The sequence below is a fragment of the Parasteatoda tepidariorum genome, chromosome 10 (genome assembly GCF_982258835.1).
Source record: "Parasteatoda tepidariorum strain Cologne lab strain chromosome 10, Ptep-v5.0, whole genome shotgun sequence".
Lineage (NCBI taxonomy): Eukaryota > Metazoa > Arthropoda > Arachnida > Araneae > Theridiidae > Parasteatoda > Parasteatoda tepidariorum.
In genome coordinates this window covers 42,694,685-42,717,513 of record NC_141764.1, presented here as the reverse complement: position 1 = coordinate 42,717,513, position 22,829 = coordinate 42,694,685, and the positions used below count along the sequence as shown (strand labels likewise).

Genomic DNA, 22,829 nt, shown 5'->3' with positions numbered 1-22,829 from the left:
TATTAAAACTTTATTGACACCGTATTTGTATTATATAGTATAAAGTATGTTTGGTTTAAGTGCCACCCGCTGTAACGCTCTTCGTCATAAAGTTGCCTGTGAAACAATTTGGAATTTTCAGGTTTGTTCTAAATTTATTTTCTAATCAGTGGAAACCTTAACATTATACAACTTTAGCCTTCATAAGTGACGCACATTTAGCATAAACAGAATTCAGATAAAATTTAAACGATGGAGGCTGTGGAGTAATGCGTAAACAATTGAAAGGAAAATTTGTTGGTATTTTTTTTAAACTTAATATTATTTGTTGTAATTAAATTTAAATTATTTTTTTTTAGTTTCACATTTACTTTAGTTACTTTCAGATAAAATTATTAAAAATTTACTGACAAAAAATTATTTTTTTAATTACATTTTTTCAAACTTTTTCAAATTAATTGCGTAATTTGTACTGGTGATGAGGAAAATGAACGTCAAAATTTCGAAGCTTAGGATGCTAATTGAGAGGGAGCTCAGCTTACAGCTTTAAATGAGAATGAAGACTTGTAATAGGAACTTTTTCAAACAATATTTAAGTATCTATTTAGATCAGAGCTATAATTATTTTGTTGTTGCTGCTTAATATGCATTTTGCTAATCAGCCTGCAGGTTAGCTTGAGGCATTTATGACACTATCTGATTTGGCACACGGCACAATATCTAACAAATATGAGCTAGTAAGAAACAGTACAGTTATATATTTCTAAATTATCAAAGTTGATCCACGACTGATATCAGGATCGAACATTTGCCTCGCAATGTGGTGACAAATATTTGAATCCTGCCGATGAATACAGATTAGATTACAGTGCTTTCACATTACACGGTGCTACCGTAAAGAACCCATACTGTAATTAACTCATCATTGATTAGAACTTATAATCCGGTAATTGACAATTAATTCATGGGCAGCTTATATGGTTTCTTTTACTATTAACCGCAAATATGAGTTAGACCTTGCCTATAGATCGAGACATCAGTGTACTGTTACCTGCGGTAGACAGTCATGGATCAAAACTAATTATACCGTCTACTGTTGAGTTAGCAATAAGAGGCTTTCGTAGAGGCTATGTGGTGATAATGCGGATTAGTTACCTGTTTATGACCTCTAAACAGACAATTTCGGCCCAATATTTTATTTAAAACTATATATAACTATATTGATAACTATATATATATATATATTTTGAAAATATCATGGAAAGCTAAGCAACTTTATAATTACAGATATAAACCGAGGTGTGGAGGAGCGTCTAAACTATTGTTAAAAAAATGGTTTATAGGTTAAAAATTATTGTAAATATAATTTTTTTTAACAAATTACACTAGTCTACACTAGTCCCTTTTTCCCTTAGCACACTTATTACAGCAACTTACATTTCTTTTTAGGAATATATTTAAATTGAAAATTATTAACATGGGTTTTGGTTCCAAGAATGATTTTAAGTTATTTGTATTTATGAAATAGTATAGAATTCCAAGAATGATTCTATGTAATTGGTATTTATAGTATTAACTCTATCAAGCAAATTTATATATTATACAACTTATTTACTTAGAATCAATCTTGGAATTCTACACTATTTCTTAAGTTGTAAACCACAAATTTTGAAAAAAAATCTATTATTTTTTATGATTTCATTCAAATTATAAACTATTTTTAGAGTTTATTTTATTAATAAAAATAAAAACGGAATAAAATTTTAAGAGTATTTATGTCTTGTGTAAAATTATAACTTAGTTAGAGCGATTGGATTGGTTTTTGTTGCATTGGGAAGAAATATTGGAGTCCAATACGATCTAAGTATTTGCTGACAACAGTGGCCATCAGTTGAATTCACTACTACATTATACCACCAATATTAAAACGCTTAGAATTCATTTTTAGAAATATATTTACAAACTATTTTTAACACGAACTTTAATTAGATAAATTGAAATTTGAATGGATTTCCAAAATGAATCCAAGCATTCAACTTAAATTAATGTTGTAGATATACCGCAGATTTAAAAAAAAGACAGTTATTTTTATGGTTTTATTTTAAATATAAACTATTTTTAGTTCATGTTTTTAATAATAAAGATAAAAAATAATAAAATTTTAAGAATATATATGCCTTGTTAACTAAAAATATAACTTTATCACAACGATTAGCACTGGTTATTTTTGCATTAGAAAGGAATATTGGAGTCTGATGCAATCTTGTATTTGCTAACAACAGTAGCCAGTAGTTGAATGCACTACCATACTTTACCACATTTATTACAGCAATTATCATATATTTTTAGGAATGTATTTAAATTACAAACTAATTTTAGCATAAACTTTAGTTAAAAAAATTTTAACAAAAATCAAATTCTAAAGATGAATCCAAGAAACCAACTTAAAGTTTTATACAACAGATTAAAAATGTAACAAAAACTAATTTTGCAGATTTTATTTTAAGTGTAAACTGTTTCTAGCGTATGTTGTTATTAATAAGGAAAATATATCAAACTTAAACCCAGTGCTTGAAGAATAAATAAATATTAGTTTAATGTTTTAACATATTTTTATTGCACAGAATGACTTGTGCAATTCTAGTTGGTTTGATCGTATATTTTGAAATAATTTAAAGGTGTACTGAGTTAAATTAAAAAAAAAACTAAAATAAAGAAACACTGTATTATAATGGCTCTGAACAAATGCATTACTTCAAAACAACCGTGATCTTTTTCAAATCTTTCTTATTATAAAAGGTTGGAAACTTTTCAAATTATAATTTGGATTAAATCTATCTTTAATACATTTTAAAAGTCAAGCCTTTTAAAAATATTTTTTCTTATATGATTCGGGAATAACTTATTCATAAATAAATGAGTTTTATGAAAGTAATTAGCAAAGAATTAATTCTTCTATGAACCATAATAGATGTTGCCAAAATGTTTCTTCCGTATATTTAATCCAAAGTTACCTGATTGGAAATAACTACTTTCTTTCAAATATTCTTTAATTCAGATTTGGTTTCCGAATACATAATTTTAAACAAAAAAATATTAATTTAAATTTCACAATTATAGTAAATAATTACTTTTTCCGAATTTTAAAATAGACATTTTATTTGTTTTGTATTATATTAAAGAATTTTACTTGTTTTTACTTTACTTGGATGAACAGAAATTCGAAACTTGTTTCATACTATTAATAATTTAGGAATAATTCATTAAAACTTTAACTTTTCTAGTAAATAATAAATTACAGTCGATGTAGTTTAACTTGGAATTTATACCCACTATATTTTATTAGTATTAGCAACTTTTTTATAAAACACCATCGTATTTCAGATCTTAGATATCTTAGATCAAGATATCTTAAATTTTAAAATCAATAAATTTTTTTTTCATGCATACTTCCGTTTCCCTTTGTAATTCCGCAAAGGACAATATTCAATCCAAAATTCATTTATATCCTGTCTTTTAATTTGAAAAATTATCAAAAAACATAAAATATTTCTCAGTTTAAAATGAAAATATTAGAATTATATTAGTTTTGAAAGAAATCAAACTTGATTTTTCCTAGACTAGCATAACAATGTTTTTAATTTTTTTAATACATTTATTGTACATTAGTAAAAATGTGAATTAAAATTCTTAAAGAAATCTAAAATTGGCAGAAGTTTTTATAATAACTGAAGAAACTTCGATACATATTAATAAATTTAACCAAACAAATTGATTTAGCATTGACAAAGAAAGTATTTTTATAATTGCTATAGCTTTTCTGTCGATAAAAACTAGCGTTTATTTTCTTTTAGTTACTTTCATAAGCAAATACTACTTACTTATTATGAATTTTAATATTATTAGCAAATTTTCCTCAATAAAATCACTCTTTCAAAATAATTATTATAATATAATTCTTCGTTACATCACACACGTCTTAAATTGCAAAAACAAACATTTGTTCCTTAATTAATTTTTTCATCTCCCAGTAGGAAAAATATCGCATGAGCTCATTAACCTAACTAACTTGTAAAGTTAAAAAAAATCTTGAAAAATTTTAAAACTGTCGTAAATTTTTACCGGAAAATATGATACATAAGAACATATTAATAAATTAAATAAAATAAATGAATTAACTTTGACAAAAAAGTGTTTTTTTTTGTAGGTACTACAGCTTTCTGTAGGGAGGCTTGTGCGTTTATTTTCTATTGGTTACTCACATAAGCAAATATTTGTTGCATATCATAAATCTACTAGCATAAAAATATTTCATTATATAAAATGACTTATTTTAAAAGTAATTATCTTATAATAAGTCAGTTATATAACATATATCTGAAATAGTAAGAGCAAATGCATGTTCCTTAATTATTTTATCTCCCAGTAGAAAAATTCTCACATGAATTCATGAAGTAAAACTAAAAAACCTAACTAACTTTCAAATCTAATAAAGCTATTTCGTTTAATGATATTAAATTAATAAAACAAAATTAGCAAAACTGAATTAATGCAATTAAATTTAAAAAAATAAATTAATAAAACTTAATTAATAAAACTTAATTAATAAAATTACTCTTAATGAATTTTCGTTTGTTATTAACATCACATTATTTCTTTCTAACAGTTTCATGCGCTGAACGCAATCCAGTTGGTCCAAGTTTCACAATAGAGCCTCGAGAAAAAGTTCAATTCTATAACTCCACTGGAGCGGTAGTTTCTTGCTCAGCTATCGGTGTTCCAATCCCAACGGTATCCTGGATACGGCAAGATGGAACACCTGTTCAAGAAGTGCCAGAACTATTACAGATAAGACCTGATGCTTCTTTAGTTTTTGCCCCTTTTAGACCTGAGGATTTCCGTCAAGATATCCATTCCGCCACCTACAGATGCACAGCATCCAATTCTGTTGGGATTATTGGCAGCAGGGACGTCAATATCAGAGCTGGTATGTACACACTTTTGATTATTTGCTCACTCGGATCAATGATGCTGAGTACCAATTATTCCCTAATAGACAGATAACAAAATAAATAAAATAATACCTTTTTCTTGAATTTGACATTGATGCGTCAAAATTATATTAAAAGACGGGGTACGAATATTTTAATTATAGAAATATGTTAAAAATAAACAAAGCGATTTTTACAGAATATATAAATTAGGAAAATAAGGAGAAATGAATGATTATGACGATCTAAAAATTAGTTTATGTCTGATTCAAATAAAATAAATATGATGCTTAAACCTATTGCAATGAAGGCATCTAATTCATGTGTAGTACACTTTACAAAATTGCATTCAACTTTGCAATCTGGTACATATTTTTAAAATATGTTCTCTAAAACAATTAAAACTGTCGGAAAGTTTTATCGGAAAATAAGAAACATAGGTGCAGATTAATAAATTGAATGAAATAAATTAATTAACTTTGCAAGAAAGTGTTTTGTAGTTGCTATTTGAAAAGTAATCATAACTATTGTTATGATTACTTTTCAGATGTTTCAGATAAATACCAATATTTAGGTGTTTAGTCAAGGATGTAAGAGGACTTTATATTGAGCCAGTGAAGATGCGTATGTCAAAAAAAACTATGCTATTCATGCTAAATTGCATGAATGAAAAGCTGTGTCCCCATAAATTTTATTCACAAAACTGATGTTTTGAGTAATGTTCAGTTCATTTAATAAATAACACTATGATTTATTTGACTAATCCTATAATTTTTCATATTTTTAATTTAAACAAAACATGTGTGTTTTAGCATGCACTACCGATTTCTTTGATAAAATTACATTCCGAAATAAAGTCTATATTCTCATTTCCCGCTAACCTCCTACATTTTTTTGCCATTTTAACATGTTGCCGTTGTTTCGAATTTGCAACTCTTGGCAGGTGCCGTTTTTTTTCTAACTTCTAAGTCCTCACTCCATTTATTGAATAATACGTCTGTACTTTTTTGGCTTGACTCCGGTTACTTTACTTTTTCTTCTTTTCTGACACCAAATGTATGTATTTTAGCTTCTAAAGTTTCTTACTACGAAGTCTAATATTTACGTGGTTTCAATCATTATTAACTCAGTGTTTATTTATTTTATTTTTATTCTTCCTATGTTAGACACAGGAATTAATTTCAACTACGCTGAATAATACAAATATTTTATTAGACCGTAGGTTTTATAGATTCACTTATATTACAGTTTTATTTTTACACAAAAATAGAAATAGAATAAAAAAATTCGTAAATTCTCTAAGGATATATTCAAATTCTCAAAAAAGCAAGGAATCAACATTGTCAATAATGTCAACAGTGTCAACAAGCATGTCAACAATTCATTTAACTTTAAAGAACTGCTACATCTTAATGCTGCAGAAGTCAATCTATTTTTATCAAAATGATTAATTACTAATCAATCGTTATGATAAAAAACTGGGAATATTATTTTGAGTAAACAAACGACAGTATGAACATCCCTGTGAAGCTTATTTTTCCATTTGTAAATATCTGAATATTAGAGTTATTTTAAAAAATATTTCGTAACTAATCTGTTAAATACTAGAACGCAGATATTGAATAAACTGAAGATCTTAATACGCCTACTGTCAAATATTTTTATTCGGGAAAGGAAGTATTAAATTACGACAATAAACTTAGCATTTGATATTGAAGGTCTATAATTATTTTTAAAAAATAGCTTTTTTTAGTTTATTCAACCTCTTGTAGAAATATAGTGAGAAAAAAATTATATTATTTTCAGATTCGTTCCACCCCCCCCCCAAAAAAAAAAAAAAAAAAAAAAAAAAAAACGAAAACTTTTTGGTTGTAATGTTAATGAAATAAGGATAATAACTTAATATTTTCAGGTTTTTCAGTAAAGTAACCTTTTTCTTTACTTTTAAAATCGTATTTAATCAGAAAATTTCAGATTACTTTAATTTAAATTTTTTCATTTAATTTTACTAATTATTTTTTTAATGTTTTATTTATTCTTCTATCGCTTTTATTTCTTGAATTTTTTTAACAATATTAATTTAGCATTATTTAACTTAATAAAAAGCACACAAACTTTTATTGAAATCTGGAGAAAAGGAGAAATAAGTAAGACAACACTTACTTAGATGAACTAGCTTCTACCTGAATCCATTTTCATACACCAGCTTCTATTTGAAATGATAAATATTAAAAATATAAAAAAGCGTACATGAATTATCTAAATGCAATATTTACCTCTATTGCAATTTTTTTAAATCTCAAGAAATTTAACTACTTTTAGTATATTTAACTAATTTTAGTTTCAATATAATTCCGTTTTGGCCACATCTAATTGTATTGTTACATGCAAATAATTTGATTGTCAAGGCAAATAATTTGATTTTGCAGTTACTCGGAATAAAATAAATAACAAGTTTTTAAAAAATTACTTTTTTATATCTTAAAAGTTTCTGTAAAATGCATTTTAAGTTAAACGCTTTTTTGTTTTTTTTAAGGAAAATTTACTTTTCTATAAATGTACCTACAATACTTAAAATTATTTTTTGTAATAAAGTAAACAAGTATAAAGGACAAGTGAAAGGAAGTAAAGGAAAAGAAAGCAATATTAAATCTATGGAGAAATACAATCCTAACTCATTTCAAAATGAAAATTTAAAATTTGCATTTAGTACTTACGATGTTACACTGATTTAATTCTAAGTAAGTGATTTTAATTCTGAACGTTTAAATTTTGACAAAAATTAAAATATATTTTAATTAAATTTAAATTTAAAATGAAATTAAATTGTTTAGCTGATGGCGTAATGTTTCATTATGTATTGACATTTATTGTTTTGACACCTAAAATGAAACTTTTATCGAATTTAAAACAATAAATTATTTTTGTATAATGTATAGTATCTGATTTTTTTAAAAAATTCTTAACTATATTTAAAGTGTGGTTATTCACTTTAATATTACCTTAATATGCGAGAATAAACAGTCAATTGTGACTTAAAGTGCATAATATTGCATGTCAGTTCATTATTTTACTGGTCAAGTAATAGTAGAATCATTTGTAAGCTTTTAAATGCTTGGAATAAAAAAACATGCTTGATTCGAATAAAATCTTGAATTGTTTAATTTTGTAATTCTTGAAGTACTAGTATAATAATATCAGATGTAGTTCAAAGTACTGTTTTTTTTTACTAAGTAATTTGTGTGCAAGCTTTAGGAAATTAAATAAAAATATTAAATGTTAAGTATTGAATTCATCTTAAGAAAAAAACATTTTTAATGTTTTTTTTCGAGTTCTTGATACAAAAAATTTGCTAAAGATGCTTATCAGAAGAGGCATTAAAAATGCCTCCAAGCCATTTTCATTCAAAACTATTGTTTATTTTTATAATTAATGCGTTGTTAATCTTTTTTTTTGTAAAAAAAAAGGAATAATGGAAAAATATTCTTCTATTTTTTTTAAAGTTATTAAGCAGAAGTGGTATAATTTTTTAGATCTTTGTGATTTTTGCTCTTTTTTAGAGAAACTGTTCTTAATTTTTTATTAAATTAGATGAAAATGATTTTGCTATTTAATGAAATGAGAATTTGATTTCATTAAATATATCTTCAATTAAATATTTTATTTAAAAACTGCGCACATGGATTCCAAGAAATTTATTTTAGGAAATCGTATATCTTCGTAATAAAGGGCTGTGACTTATAAATAGAGTTTATAAAATATACACTGAGAAAAAAGTATGGTCAAAACTACCAGAATATGGTCAAATTAACCATGTTTATCACTCTACTGGAACACCAAGGAACCAGGTAATTTTTACCAAAGAATTTTGTTTCAAGAAGATATTGATAAATTGGAACTGAGAGGGTACCCTTTAATTTTGATTTTAAAAAGTTTTAAATTTTAACCATGGATGAAAATCTAGCTGTTTTCTTTTAATCGAAAATATGTTTAATTTCTGTGACTATTTATCGAATTTGAAATAGATTTCCCTATCCAATGTTTTGCTCCATTTTTCTGAGTATAACAAGGTATTATGAGTCTAATAATGTTTTTTTTATTTAACCCAAACAACAAGTCATTGATATTTTCACATCGGTCAGCGTTGACTGATATCGTTAAAACGAAATAAAATAAATCTGCCCAGCAGTTTTATTTTATTACGTGGAACTTTCCTGACCGAGTGATCCCGCCGTTCCACCAAGCGCTTTGTCACGTAGAGGTAGGTGATTCGAAGCTTAAGGTAAAAATTGGTGCATCTTTTTCATGTTCATCTGTAACTCGTCCTCTCTGTTCTAGAAATTGACAAGGAGTTATAATAAATCAAACGTTGTAATGAGCAAACAAGCCTGCATATGTGTAACGACAAATAAATAAAAAAATCTTGGCATTTTTTAAAAATATATTTACACTAGTCTTATCTTTCCGTTAAATTCTACATTAAATGCAGGTAGAGGGTTCTAATCAAAGCGTAACTATACATAAAATTGTCTGCTTCTTGTCAAATTGCAGAACAAACAGCATAAAAGTGAGAAGAAAAAAAAACAGAACGAAAATTTTGAACCCACTACCATTGTGATTCTGAGTTTTTTGCAAAGACAGCACCCTGTGGTAATAGCGATCCCTATAATATATGGTTGTTTTACTTCAACCTCGCAGAGGATTATTGCTATTCCACTAACCATTGAAATAGTGGGTTTGAATCCCACTTTAGCATTCGATATACATTCTTGCTGTCTTTCCTAAAAATTTGATATTTGTTTTTTTCAAACTGAAAAGAGGCTTTAAGTCATCCTTTGTAATTACAAAGAAACTCACATAGGTACGTAAATAAATAAAACATACTACCTCATGAAATATGGATAAAATAATTACCATAATATAATAAATCTGAATTTAGTTTCTTTGAAACAATTTAATAGAACATTTAAAGCTATCATTCCCGCCCCTTTGACCCATATTACTATTGAGAAATTATATTAGAAATAGAAATAGTATACAGTCATGTAACTCCTATCAACAATTTAAATAAATGCAATTTTAAGTAAAAAGTAGAAGTGTAAACAGATTATTACCCTTCTATTTGGAAAGAGACAAAGACATCAAAAGATTAAAATTACCAAATAAATGGTAAAATGGTTGATAATTCTAAAAATCATTTTCGTAATTTTATCCTGGTACTTTAGAGTTGGCATAAAAACCACTTATTTGGTTACATTTACTTTTGAGATTCGTATTTGTTGCTAAATGCAATAAGAACTAAAACTTTGGAAAGTAGAATTTCCGGAATACATACAATAACAACAGCGAACGGTAAAATTACCATATGAATAGTTTAAATGCCTTATAGCATTGTTCAATTTTTAGAATTATGGTTTCTTCACTGGAAATATCTTTACCATCCAAGTATGATGATTTTGCCTGATTTTTTTTTCTCCTTGTATGAATATACATTATTTTAGACAATTATAGCAAAAAAAAAACACTACAAAAAATAATTCGAAGCACTCTTCTCCGATAGTGACAATAGTATAAGTATGGTATTGACATTTTATGAACGTATTCTTGGAAAAAATTCGAAGCGTAGTTATCTTTCTAATAAGAGAATGTCCTGCAACGTCTGCTACGCACCAAATGGTGAATGACATAAAATCATTTTCACTAATTGATTTGCAGATTTTATCATCTAATAAAGCTTACCAGAGCAGAACAAGGGCTTCTTTATTAAACTGATGCTGATTAATGATGTCTGGATAGTTGATATTACCTATATAAGAGGCTCGGCTCAATCGAATATATCACTTAGATTACTTCATCATCCATCAAATCGTTATAGCTTCATAACAATAAATGATTTATTTCTAGTTTTATTAAATATCTCCATATTACTCACAAAACAATCTTAAAGTTCTATTCAACATAAAGTTTGCTTAAAGCCTGAGCTATGTATGTAAATTTCTTTCTGATATTTCTTACACTCTCTTGAGGTGAGTGTTTGGTTAAAATCTGACATGTGTTTTTAAATATGCTTTGTTTTCAACACGAAAAAAGTTTTTCTTGTTAATAAACTTTCAAGTATTAAATGAATGAGGGATGAATATGAATGGTTAAAAATGGAAAGAATTAACTTGTTAAAATAGTTGAAATATATGTGAGATGAAATTTTGTAACATCAATAAACATGTTTCTACATTTGTCACGACATTTATTTTACAACCTTGCAACAAGTAGTAATACATTGAATCAAATAATTTTGAATACAATAAAAAGTCAAAATAGGTAGTTTCTGAGTTATCAAATTTTAAAAAAAGTCGTGTATTTGGAAAGTAATTTCTCAAGAACTATTCGACTGATTTAATTTAAATTTTGTACTTAATTATATAAAATTACATTCTCTAAATTATTTAAAAAAAATTAAACCCTGCAATTCAAATTCATAAATAAAATATTTTAAAAAAAATAAATGGCTATTCTAAATTATTTTTACATTGAATTAAATTTCGCTAAATGAATTTTATAAATTATATACTAAACTATTTCATTTCGCTTTATGAAGTTTTCGATGAACACATTTTTTTACTTGCTTCTGTGAGCAGTCAAAATGATCTCCAGATGGTAAATGCATATCCGCTAAAAAATTAACACTCTAATTGGTAGATTTCGTCGGATAAATATTAAATTTTTTTCATTCGGAAAAGTACGTTTTTCTATCTTATTTCGTAACTTAAAATATTTTCTACCCCAGTTAAAGCCCTCGTACCACTCAGACAGTGTTAGTACGCGAAAATCTGATCAAGAGATCAAAAGTTTTATATATATATATATATATATATATATATATATATATATATATATATATATATATATATATATATATATATATATATATATATATATATATATATATATATATATATATATATATATATATATATATATATATATATATATATATATATATATATATGGGTCATTCTCACGAAAACTCAGTTCATAAAATCCCAAAAAAGTAAAATGAATAAAAAGCTCTGAAACTTTTTATATTAATAAAAATATGTAATGGCACTATAAAGAAAGTATATATCCTATAAATTATACTTAATATTTAAATTAATTAATTTTTTAAATAATTAATTTATAATTACTTAATTTATAATAATTAATAATTAATTAATTAATTTAATAAATAAATTAATTTAATAAATTAATTTACTAATTTTTAATTTATTTTTCAAATTAATTAATAAGTAAATTAATTATTTTCACTATTTAAAAAGTGAGGGAATGACACTAATAGTGAGGGAATGATATTTTATTTTAATACATGTTTTTATCTAAGTTACATCTACCTGAAGTTTGAAAATGATAACATACTAAGTATATCTAATATTTATTATAATTTAGTCTTATATATTTAATAGTTTTTACAGGTTTGGGAAATAAAATTGGCTGGCACGATTGAACAAAAAAAAATTTAATAATATACTCATCTTGAATCATTCCCTCACTTCAGCGTCATTCCCTCACTTTATACACTAGTGAGGGAATGACGAATTCAATAAAATTTAAAAATAACAGTTAGGCCAAATTAATTTCTGAAGTCAATCACATACAATTATATTCATACAAGAAAGCAACATATAATTATCCACTTTCTCGATGAAGTTGTATTTTATTTTACTCTAAAAAATGACATGAGGGAATGACAAATGTAAAAAATTTTACCTGGTTTGATTCATTCAAATTTATTCCACAGCAAAGCTTCTTTAAGTTGAAGATGGAAACATACTGCAATTTTGTTCTATGATGCCAGTTGTTAACTTCTGAAGTTTTTATTAAAATATTTTTATTCTAAGAAGGTTGTAGGTGATAAGAACATTGTTGTGAGGGAATGACGCGAAACACTGGGAACAAAGTTTAAAATAGTGCTGTGTTAATATTTTTATCAGAAATTAAATTTAAAATTGATATTCTGAATTCTATATTTCAGTATTCTGAAATAAAAAACACAAATTTGTAAAAAAAAAAAAAATATTTCTGAAACAATTTTTTTCTTTTTTTAAATCAGCAGTGGGGACAAGTGAGGAAATGACATATTGGTATATTTTAATTAGCTAATATAGATAAAAAAAAGATCGATAATTTTATTTTTATTCTTTTGTTAGCTTGCATTCTGAAGGACACTTTCCCTGATTTTTTTTTCCTTCGTAAGCTGTAAAACAAACATAAAATATACTGGGGACATGAAAATAACTTTTTTTGTGAGAATGACCCATATATATATATAGTGATCAAGAAATTACAAACTAGGTTAATATCTGGTTAATACATAATACTATAACTATGTTAATACATTTAAATATTTCTGATCTACATCAACTGAATCAAATGCAATGACAATTTGTTTACAACTCGCAATGCTTGCCTGAATATTTATTTTATTCAGTCACCAATTCATTCCTAGCAATCGTGGTTGGCTAATTGAAGACTTGTAGCAATCCTTTTTAAATTATGTTGTATCAAATGAAACAATCGTTATTAAAAAGGCTAAATATCGCCGATTATTCACAGTTTTGAATATTGTCAGCAACAAGTAAAACAATATTAGCGTCTTTTTATTTTCCAGAATTTAAAAGCATTTTGAAATTCGAAGAAAAGTAAGAAAAAAACTCAAGCATTTTATTTATTTTCTTACAGGAATTCTATATGAACGTGACTTATGATTAAGATGGCAAATTTTAAGCTTCATAAAGTGCATGAAACAAACTACAGGCAAATCTTGCTTTTAATAATCATAAAAAAATAGAGGTTGATCGACAAAGCAACATCCTCCTACAAATAATGACTCAAAATAATAATAGTAATAAAATAATAATAATGATAATAAGAACAGCAATGATAATGCTCAACTTTCTAATACTTTTTTAAGGTGATACTAAGGATTGGTGATTTTCGTTAAGCAAAAAGAAGCTTGTTTAATTTAGAAATTATTATTTTCTCACTTAACTAACCGTGTCAGTTACATTTTTTATAGCAAACTCTTAACTTGATTACCTATTTATTTCAACTTCAGAGATTATTTTTTCTTTGTACTTCACTAAATTTTTCACTTCCGGTCAGTGGACATCATTTGCAGACAGCATCATTTATTGGAAGAAAAAGAAGAAAAAATAACTTTCTGTTTAAAAATAAGTCTAAATTCAGATTAAAAACAATTTAAAAATTTTGAAGTATATAGTTGGCAGGCCACATTTTTCACGTTGAACTTAATAAAAAGAGTGTGTTCAGAATTTTAAAAAAACATAATCATAATACATCTATTTAAAAGAGTTATGGCATTTTAACAACATAAAATTGAGAAACTGAGCCTTCGGATGAAGATTATATTTATTCTCGACTGAATCTGCCAGGGAAATGCTTCACATATTGATTAATGATCGCACTTTATTTTTAGCGCAATTAATAGCAAATTAGGGCAAAAAAAGGGTAGCAAAACTTTTGTGAACGACACAATTAAGAAAAGACGTAAATGTTGCAATTAACGACTTACAACGAGCAATAAATTACGTCGAACCTCTTAATTAGGGAGCAGCTAAATGTGTCTTCCGTAATCTTTTCAAACTTTGAAACAAGGGGTCATTGCTCAAGTGGATGTGAATATTTAACAAGAAAATCTATATATCTGAAGCTGTTTTTCTTTTGGAGAATTTTCTAATTGAATGAAAATAGTGCATCATTATAAAAGTATCATTTATGCAAACTTCGATTAAAGTAAATGTTTTCTGAGAAAAAAATTATAACATGTTTAAGATATCAAAATCTTATTTTTGAGCATCTGAAGTAGAAAAAATACTTATATTAAGTTTTTAGAAAATATGAGTGAAATTAATTTCCTTCTTGTGACATTTCTTTTTTCAGTGGCATTTTTAATAAGATTAATGTTCAGATAAGCCAAGTATATTTTAAGCGTTGAAGTGTTTGCCTTTATCATAAAGTTGTTCTTTTTTTAATTTCAATTCTAAAACAAATATTAATTTTAAGATTTTTTTATTTTATTAATTTTAATGTTAAGCTCTTTACATTTCTTTCGGTTAATAATTCTTTTAACAAACATGCATGTGAAATGGTTGAATTATCAATTAATTTTTAATTTTTTAATATATATATATGATCTGTTTGTTTAGTTAAACAGCCATATATTTGTTTTAGAATTAAATTAATACATCCTATTCAAATAAAAATTGTTTGCAAAAATGTCTTTTTTGTAATATGATCTTATTTTATTTTTATCTTCTAAAGTTCAGGAAAAAAACTTTGCTGCCATCTATAACTTTTAAAAAATGCATGTTTATAAGTTAACTTAATTTTTAATTTTATGTTTAGCAGTTCGTTTTGCATTTTTATATTATTTTTAACTAAAATAATTTTTTCAATTCAATGCAATTTACGTGGTTGAATCATACTTTTTATTTAATTTTTTTAAATTTTAAATAGCAAAGCAAAAGGACAAAAATTAAAAATTAAAATATTTTTTCACCAGTCTATTTGCTTTATTTATAATGTAATTCTATATGCATCTATCTCAAATTAAAAAAAAAAAGAACTAACATATAATACTCATTTATTTGACTAATTATTTTATTTTAATATATATTTATTTAGAGTTAGGAAAAACTGAATAAAATTGAATAATTGATTATGAGCAACATAAAAAGATTTATTGATACGAAGAATATTTTTGTTACATTACGTATTTTTTTTCATTGGGTATTTTGTTTCATTTGTATCAATAAAAAGTTGGGCTTCTTTACGTCCAAAGCCAAAAAGCCTTGTTTTGATCATGTCTTTGTAATTAATCATATTGATTTTTTCATTCAGCAAACAAGTTTTTTTATTCCATAAATTAAACATAATTCACACCATATCAATATTATTTTAACTGTAATGCCGTTAATATAAAAAGCACTATAATGAAATAAGTTAGTGATTAAAAACACAGATAACTGTTGTTTTGCTCTTAATTCCTTTGACTACATTCAATATTTTTTTTTCTTTCAAAAGAATGATTTTAACTGAAAAATTGTGCAACTGGTTGCTTAGTAAAACGTATATAATACTAACTTAGTCTACTTTTCCTAAGATTGATATTTAACCGAATCATCTTCTAACTAATGAAGTAAGGGAAAAAACGTTTTCTTAGCATACTTATCATAAATACAATTGTATATTTATGAGTTAAAAATTCTTTAAATTATGATTGTTGGGATTTGTTTGGAATTCGAACTCGGTGATGGAAACCTTTGCATGAGAAACGTTATGCAGACTACTCTTATTCATTCCATGATTGAATAGAGAAAAGTAGCTGATTGTAAGTAGATTGCAAGAACAGCAGATAAGAATTACTTTTTGGGATAGTTCAGAGAAGACATCTTACCCAACAGAGATTTGATAAAGATTGAAAATTGTGATGGGAAAGTATTGCAAAGATGGATATCTCTCAATATTCTGTATGGTTACTTCACTATTAGTTTATAAAAAAACTATACCATAAATTACTGTATGCAATGGAATAAAAATGTTGATGAATTTTAAACCAAATCTCGACCTCTTTGATAACCAAATGATTTTCCTAGATTCGCTTTTTTCCTAGTGTCTGAATAGGATCAAAGCAATTTAAGTGTTTTTCAAGGGACACAGGGTTACGAGAAAGTGCCGAGTTTCTGTGTTTTGCCTTATAAAAGTATATACACTTTTACTAAATGCGTGACACATCGCATAAGCCTACAAACGATGCACTTTAATTACAGTGGTTGGACAAAATAATGTAAACACATCTCTATATATACACATTTTTATTTATATTTCTCAAAAAATACTAAGAAGATCATTTTATAAATATAGAAGTGCTTAGGATATGCGATTGCTGATACTTATCACTGGTGTTTAAAGTCTTAGAGGCTTGAGGGAGCGACAATAAATTACAAATGTTAAATAGTACTTTTGAACACCTTACATACAAAACATATAGCAATGAATTTGTAAATTGTAACTATTACTTTGGTTATTATCAGCAATAATTGAACTTTCGTAAGCCTAGCTTAAATATTTACTGTGATATAGATCTTTTATAGAAAAAAAAATTTTTGTATTAAATTTTTTTTCTTCATAACTTTAAGAAATATTCAATGAAATTAAACAAAATTATTACAAAATTATTGCTTAAATTTGAGAAAAATTTGTTTGATCTGAAATGCGCAAGGTATGAGTAATAAAAGTAGTTCTTTTATGCTGCGCATGCGAGGGAAAAATAAAAATTTATTTTTCCCTAATTTAAAAGTGAATCGTATTTGGCAACTAATATAAAAATTCCGATTTGAATATCTTAAAAATTTAAAGAGTTCCAAGCAATTTACTAAGTATCTTTCGTACTTTTAAGAAGAAAGTTCAAAATGATGCGGGGCTTTTCGTAAATTTTATTTGTACTATCAAACAAGATCATTAAAAATGACACCGGCATTATTAGGAGTGACACTGACATTATTTCCCTATAAATATCTTTTCTTCCGCACTTTTTCTTTCCTTGTACAATATTATTTTTGTGTGCGATTGTTTATTGTAAGACATTATCATGTTAATTTAATTTTGTCCTGTTATACAAAATAAAATACTTGCAGAAAATATCTTATCATTTCCTTTTGAGTTTCTATTAAAAAGTACAAATCACTCAAAAAGTATGAAAAAAAGGAATTTTTTCCACGCATGCGCAGTATAAACCAATTATTTTAATTACCTATATATTACAAAGTTTTCAACGAATTTCTTTTCAAATTTTAAAGCAAAGAAATTGGTAATTAAATTTAAATTGCTCTGAAATCTATTGAATATTTTTAAAGTTGTAGCAAAAAAAAACTACGACAAAAAAATTCGTTATTTATAAAAATGTCCATTTTTCCATAAATATTAAATCTAGGCTTACAGAATTTTGTGCAATTATTCAAGAGCACTATTTCCCATTTGTAATTTAGTACCCTCATACGCCTGAAAGCTTTAAAGTTCATTGACAAGTATGAGAAATCGCATTCTAAATTACAATTACATTTCTGAAGTTACAATATGGTTCTTAAAGTATTTCTTCAGAAATATGAAGAAATGTAATAGTATCGAAGTGTTTCCATTATTTTATCCATCTCCTGTATTTTAAGATTTATTCTTACGCAACCCAACTATCTTGTTTAAAGTTTCTTCTCTTTCGGCATCTTCTGAATACTCATAGAAGGGTCATCTTTTTATTTCGGTTTGAGTTGTCAAACCATAAAATATACTTTAGTCATCTAATAAGATGAAATTTGATGCTTCTGGCAATGTTAGATCGCTCAATTGGTTAAGTCAAATTATCCTTCTGTTATTTTATATAATTAGGGGAATTATTTTTCTGAGACTTTTTATTTCAAATATTAAAAGCTTGTCTTAATCTGTATCTGTTAATGGTAAGCATTCTTTATATTGCAATATTATAGGTTTTGTAAGAGTAGCCTGAATATGTATTATTGTCTTGAAACTTATTTGTTTAGATTTTATAAATTTTTTAAAGCCATAGTATCTACATCTAGTGATGTTGAAAAATAGATAGTCAATTTATGTATAGTATATTTTAATTACATTAGCTTGAAAACGTATTTCCTTTTTCGTTTTGCTTAGTAATTTATTTCTTGTAGCATTGCAAGAGTCCATATTGCCTTTTTTCCATCGTACTTAAACGTTTACTGTATATTATCTCCTTAACTGAGGGGTGAGCACTTTTAAGAATATTGCAAAATACTTAATATCTATTTACGACATTTAAAATGCAGACATCTTTTTTTTTACAAAATCAGAAGCATTTATTGTTATGAATTCCATAATACTAATGATATGCTTCAGGTGTAAGGAAAAATGGGTATCTGCTTACGTAGAAATGTTCAGATTTTATTAAATTATCGGCTGTTTATTAATTGCATTTTAAAAGTAACTATTAAATTTTTATCGTTTAAAACTCTGTCATTTTCCACTTCTAGATTATTAGCTGATGTAATAATAAATGAAATAATTGTATGAAGAGCTAAGAATGCAAATATGATGTATATTTGAAGCGTGAAAATAATTTTTTAAACTTTTTTTATAATTTCTTTTTATTGTAACTCAACTTACAGTAAACATTATTACTCAAAAATATAATAAATATTCTTGCTGAAACTTTCTTACAATGTTATTCAATACTTTACTGTGTTTCAATTTTGAATAAAAGTACTTGTTTTACTTTCAGGCTATTTTGCAGCCTTTGTAAGCAAAAAACACTGGAATCATGATTTTTCAAACATAATTTTTAAATTTTTTGGAAAATTTAAGAAATTTAAATAACTTTTATAGTTAAATTGCATTCTAAGAATTATGCAATATGCCGTTAATAATATTTGAGTGAAATAATAATAATAATAACGTAATATCATTTATGTAATAATAGTTATAAATATTATTAATATTATTTAGGGAAAAGAATAGAGTTCAAAGTGTTCGGCTTAAGCCTTATATTCTTATATTTGAATACAATTTTTCTTAAATTTTCCAGACGAAATGAGTAAGTATTTTAATAATACTCATTTAAATCATCACTGCACACGTATTTTTAAAAAAATTATTTTTGAAATACTGTTTTGTTTAGGTACATCTTTTCAGAAAGTTTTATAAATAAACTTTCAGCAAGAAGATGAACATATATCTTATCTTGAAAAATAAAACATGAGAAAAACTCTATTATTCGGAGAATATGGTAACTCGATGATAAATTTTTATATGTGCTTATTGTGCAGTTTTTTTTCTCCTGTTTTCTTCTTAATGTATTGATAAACAAAATAAAATTGTCTCATTTTTCAAAAAAAAAAAAAATTACATTTGATGAGGATAAAAGCTTTCTCGTAAACATGTTTATAAACAAAGCATTTCTTTTTCAACAAAATAACATTGAGCATCGAAAAAAACTTCGAAAAAAACTTAAAAATATACTTTCAAACAAAAATTATTTTGTGGAGGATGTAAAGATTATAAGCAAAACAAACATTGGATGCAGCTTCTTTAATTAGATTATGCATAGGCTCAATATTCTTTCGAAGAAATATTTTAAATAGCTGTTTAAGTCTGATAACGGAGGAAAAAAATGCAACTAGTATAAAAAAAAATTTCAGTACTTTTTGAAGAAACTTTAAACTATATTTCAGATGTAGTCTTAACTCAGATAAACATTTCTAATGTTAGCAATAATATTGATAATAATTTACTATAATAAATATTAGTTTCATTATATTATCAAGTATCTTTGAAAAATAACTTGGTGCAAAATATTGATTTTTTAATGTTTTAAGCAAATAACGTATTATACACGGTACTTTGTTTTATATTTCAAATTATAAATATGCATTAAAAGATATTCGTATAAACTCAGGTAAAAAAATACCTATAAAAATTCATTTTAAATATTTTTCACATTTATAACTAGAAGCTCCGTTATGGTAATTTGATCATATTTTACAATTTTTTATGTCATTTTCAGATACATGTGACTTTTGAAGCGCATTTTTTTCCCTAAATTGTTTCTAAATATAATCTTTTAAAAATTCACGCCTTTCTAGTAATTAGTAAAATAAATATTTATGGAAATACTTAGAACTGCCAAAAAGGGTCCTTTTTACCCCTATAAGAAAAACGTTCATTTTTGAAATTTTACATATATTCTTCATTTTGAAGAACTGCAAACATTATGAAGATGAATTTTTGAACAGAAATTAAGGTCCACCGTGTTAAATAATATCACGCGCAACATTTTTCATGAAATTATATTGTGTCGATTACCGAAGTAACTTAGTTTACTAAGCAACTTCGTTTCTATTGAAATATTGCATTATTGCATCTAAACGATACTAAGTTCATGCTAATTATCAGGATTTATGTTTTTTATAATAATCCTGAATGAGATAATATTGTAAGAGAACAGTTATTGTCTTGTCAATAATAATGAAAATGTATTCATAATAAAATGTATTAATTGATATAAAGTTCCTAAAAAAAGTTTTTTTAACTGTCCAATTTTGTTTTAAAAATCGAAAAACGGGCAAATGAATTACGACATGGGAAAAGTGTAGTATTCGAATTATGGTATCTTACTAAAACTCCAGGCGTGGCTGAAGTACCGTATTTGCCTTAGTAAAACTTTGCCGATGAATTTTGTTTCGTAAAAAAAAAAAACCTGCGTTACAGAGATATTACGTTTGAACAAGAGAAAATGTCCTTCCAATTTTAATGTCAATTCTCCGAATTGACATTCTTCTTTTGAACCGCAAAATTAAAACAAAATACTTACCTTATGGGTGCAAAAGAGAAATAATAACATAATTTTAAATAGTATTCCTGCGAAATTGTTTGTAAACGATTGCACAGAGTAGAAGCCAAGCACTATCACTTACTACAATAATACGAAATGTGACGTAGGCTTAACGTACTAGATTTTAAAATCTTTAAGCCTCAGCTTAGACGATTTTAAATCTTTTCTTCAATGTACTAAATTTCAATAAAACTTTGTATTGAAATTTATAAAATCCGAAACATGGGAACAATGAGGCATACATTCAGGTACTGCGGCGAATGTTGATAGCCACATAGTCACTTTGGTAAAGGTCTGAAACATATACTAGGTCCATTTAAGTGTCACTGCCTGGTATGCATTTGGCCGGTATGTCCTACATCAATGTCTATTAAGGTCAAGTGCCACTGTGCCCTGTATGCATTTAATCGGTTCTCCGAACACTGAAGTTTCCTTTAATTTGTCCTCAGCAGATATTAATATATCGAATAAATATTATAATATCTGCGAATAAATTAATATCAAATCGGATAAAACAAGTATTTCGGACATTCACCAAAGCGACTATGTGATTGTTGACATTCACCGGTGAAAGTCGACATTCTTGATCTCGGTTATTCATGGTAACATATATATTATACCAGACAAAAACATGAGAGTACAAGGCACACGAGATAAAATAAAGGTCAATTTAATTATAAAGTTGAAAATTGACATCGGTTAAATACAAATGCTCACTTTACCCACATTAAATCTATAAAATTATTTTTGAGTCAGGGCATGGCAGAACAACTCGTTATCACCAGTAGTTACCTTCATCAAATAAAATTCTGCATTTATTATAAAAGTATTACTTTCATAACAGCGCTGAATAAATCACTCGTAACTTAATTTGAAAATTGGAAATTTGTTCAGCACATTTTTTTCTGCACTGTTGAAAGTTTCATTCTCAAATTGTGGTAAAATAACATGCGGCAGCCTGTCCATCTAATTAACCATAAAGTTTAGGGTAAACAGCATTATTTACATTTACCCTTTTGAATCCATATTCAACTAGAATGGTTAAAAAAACTTTGAATGCGAAATTATATGGTGTTACAACCATTTACAACTAACATGGTTTCAAAATCGTAAAAAAAGAAGATTGATTGAACATTGAAGATAAATTAGCAGCTTTTTGGTGCTATCATCTAAGCGTGAATAAAAGTATCGTATTCTAAAAGCCGAGTGTCACAAATTGGGGAGTGCAGGGCACTGGAAGTTCGTCATGTGTTGGAAGGAATGGAGATAATATTGTAGTGTTAACACTGGAACTGGAACCTCCGTCATGAGATTGACAAACTAGCTCTCTCGGTTATAATATGTACCCATCTGCAAGGACCTAAATGTTTTTATTTTTTGTAGCCCTAGTTGGTGAGATAAAATTCTGG

General features: G+C 26.2%; 1 protein-coding gene across 1 annotated transcript in view; it reads left to right on the top strand.

Annotated features, from left to right (window-relative positions):
- Positions 1–22,829, top strand: part of LOC107441526 (cell adhesion molecule Dscam1) — a 417,585-nt gene that overhangs the window by 16,450 nt on the left and 378,306 nt on the right. Inside the window, 1 exon segment of the mRNA XM_087153704.1 lies at positions 4,646–4,966. Coding sequence (XP_087009830.1) covers positions 4,646–4,966 — 321 coding nt within the window.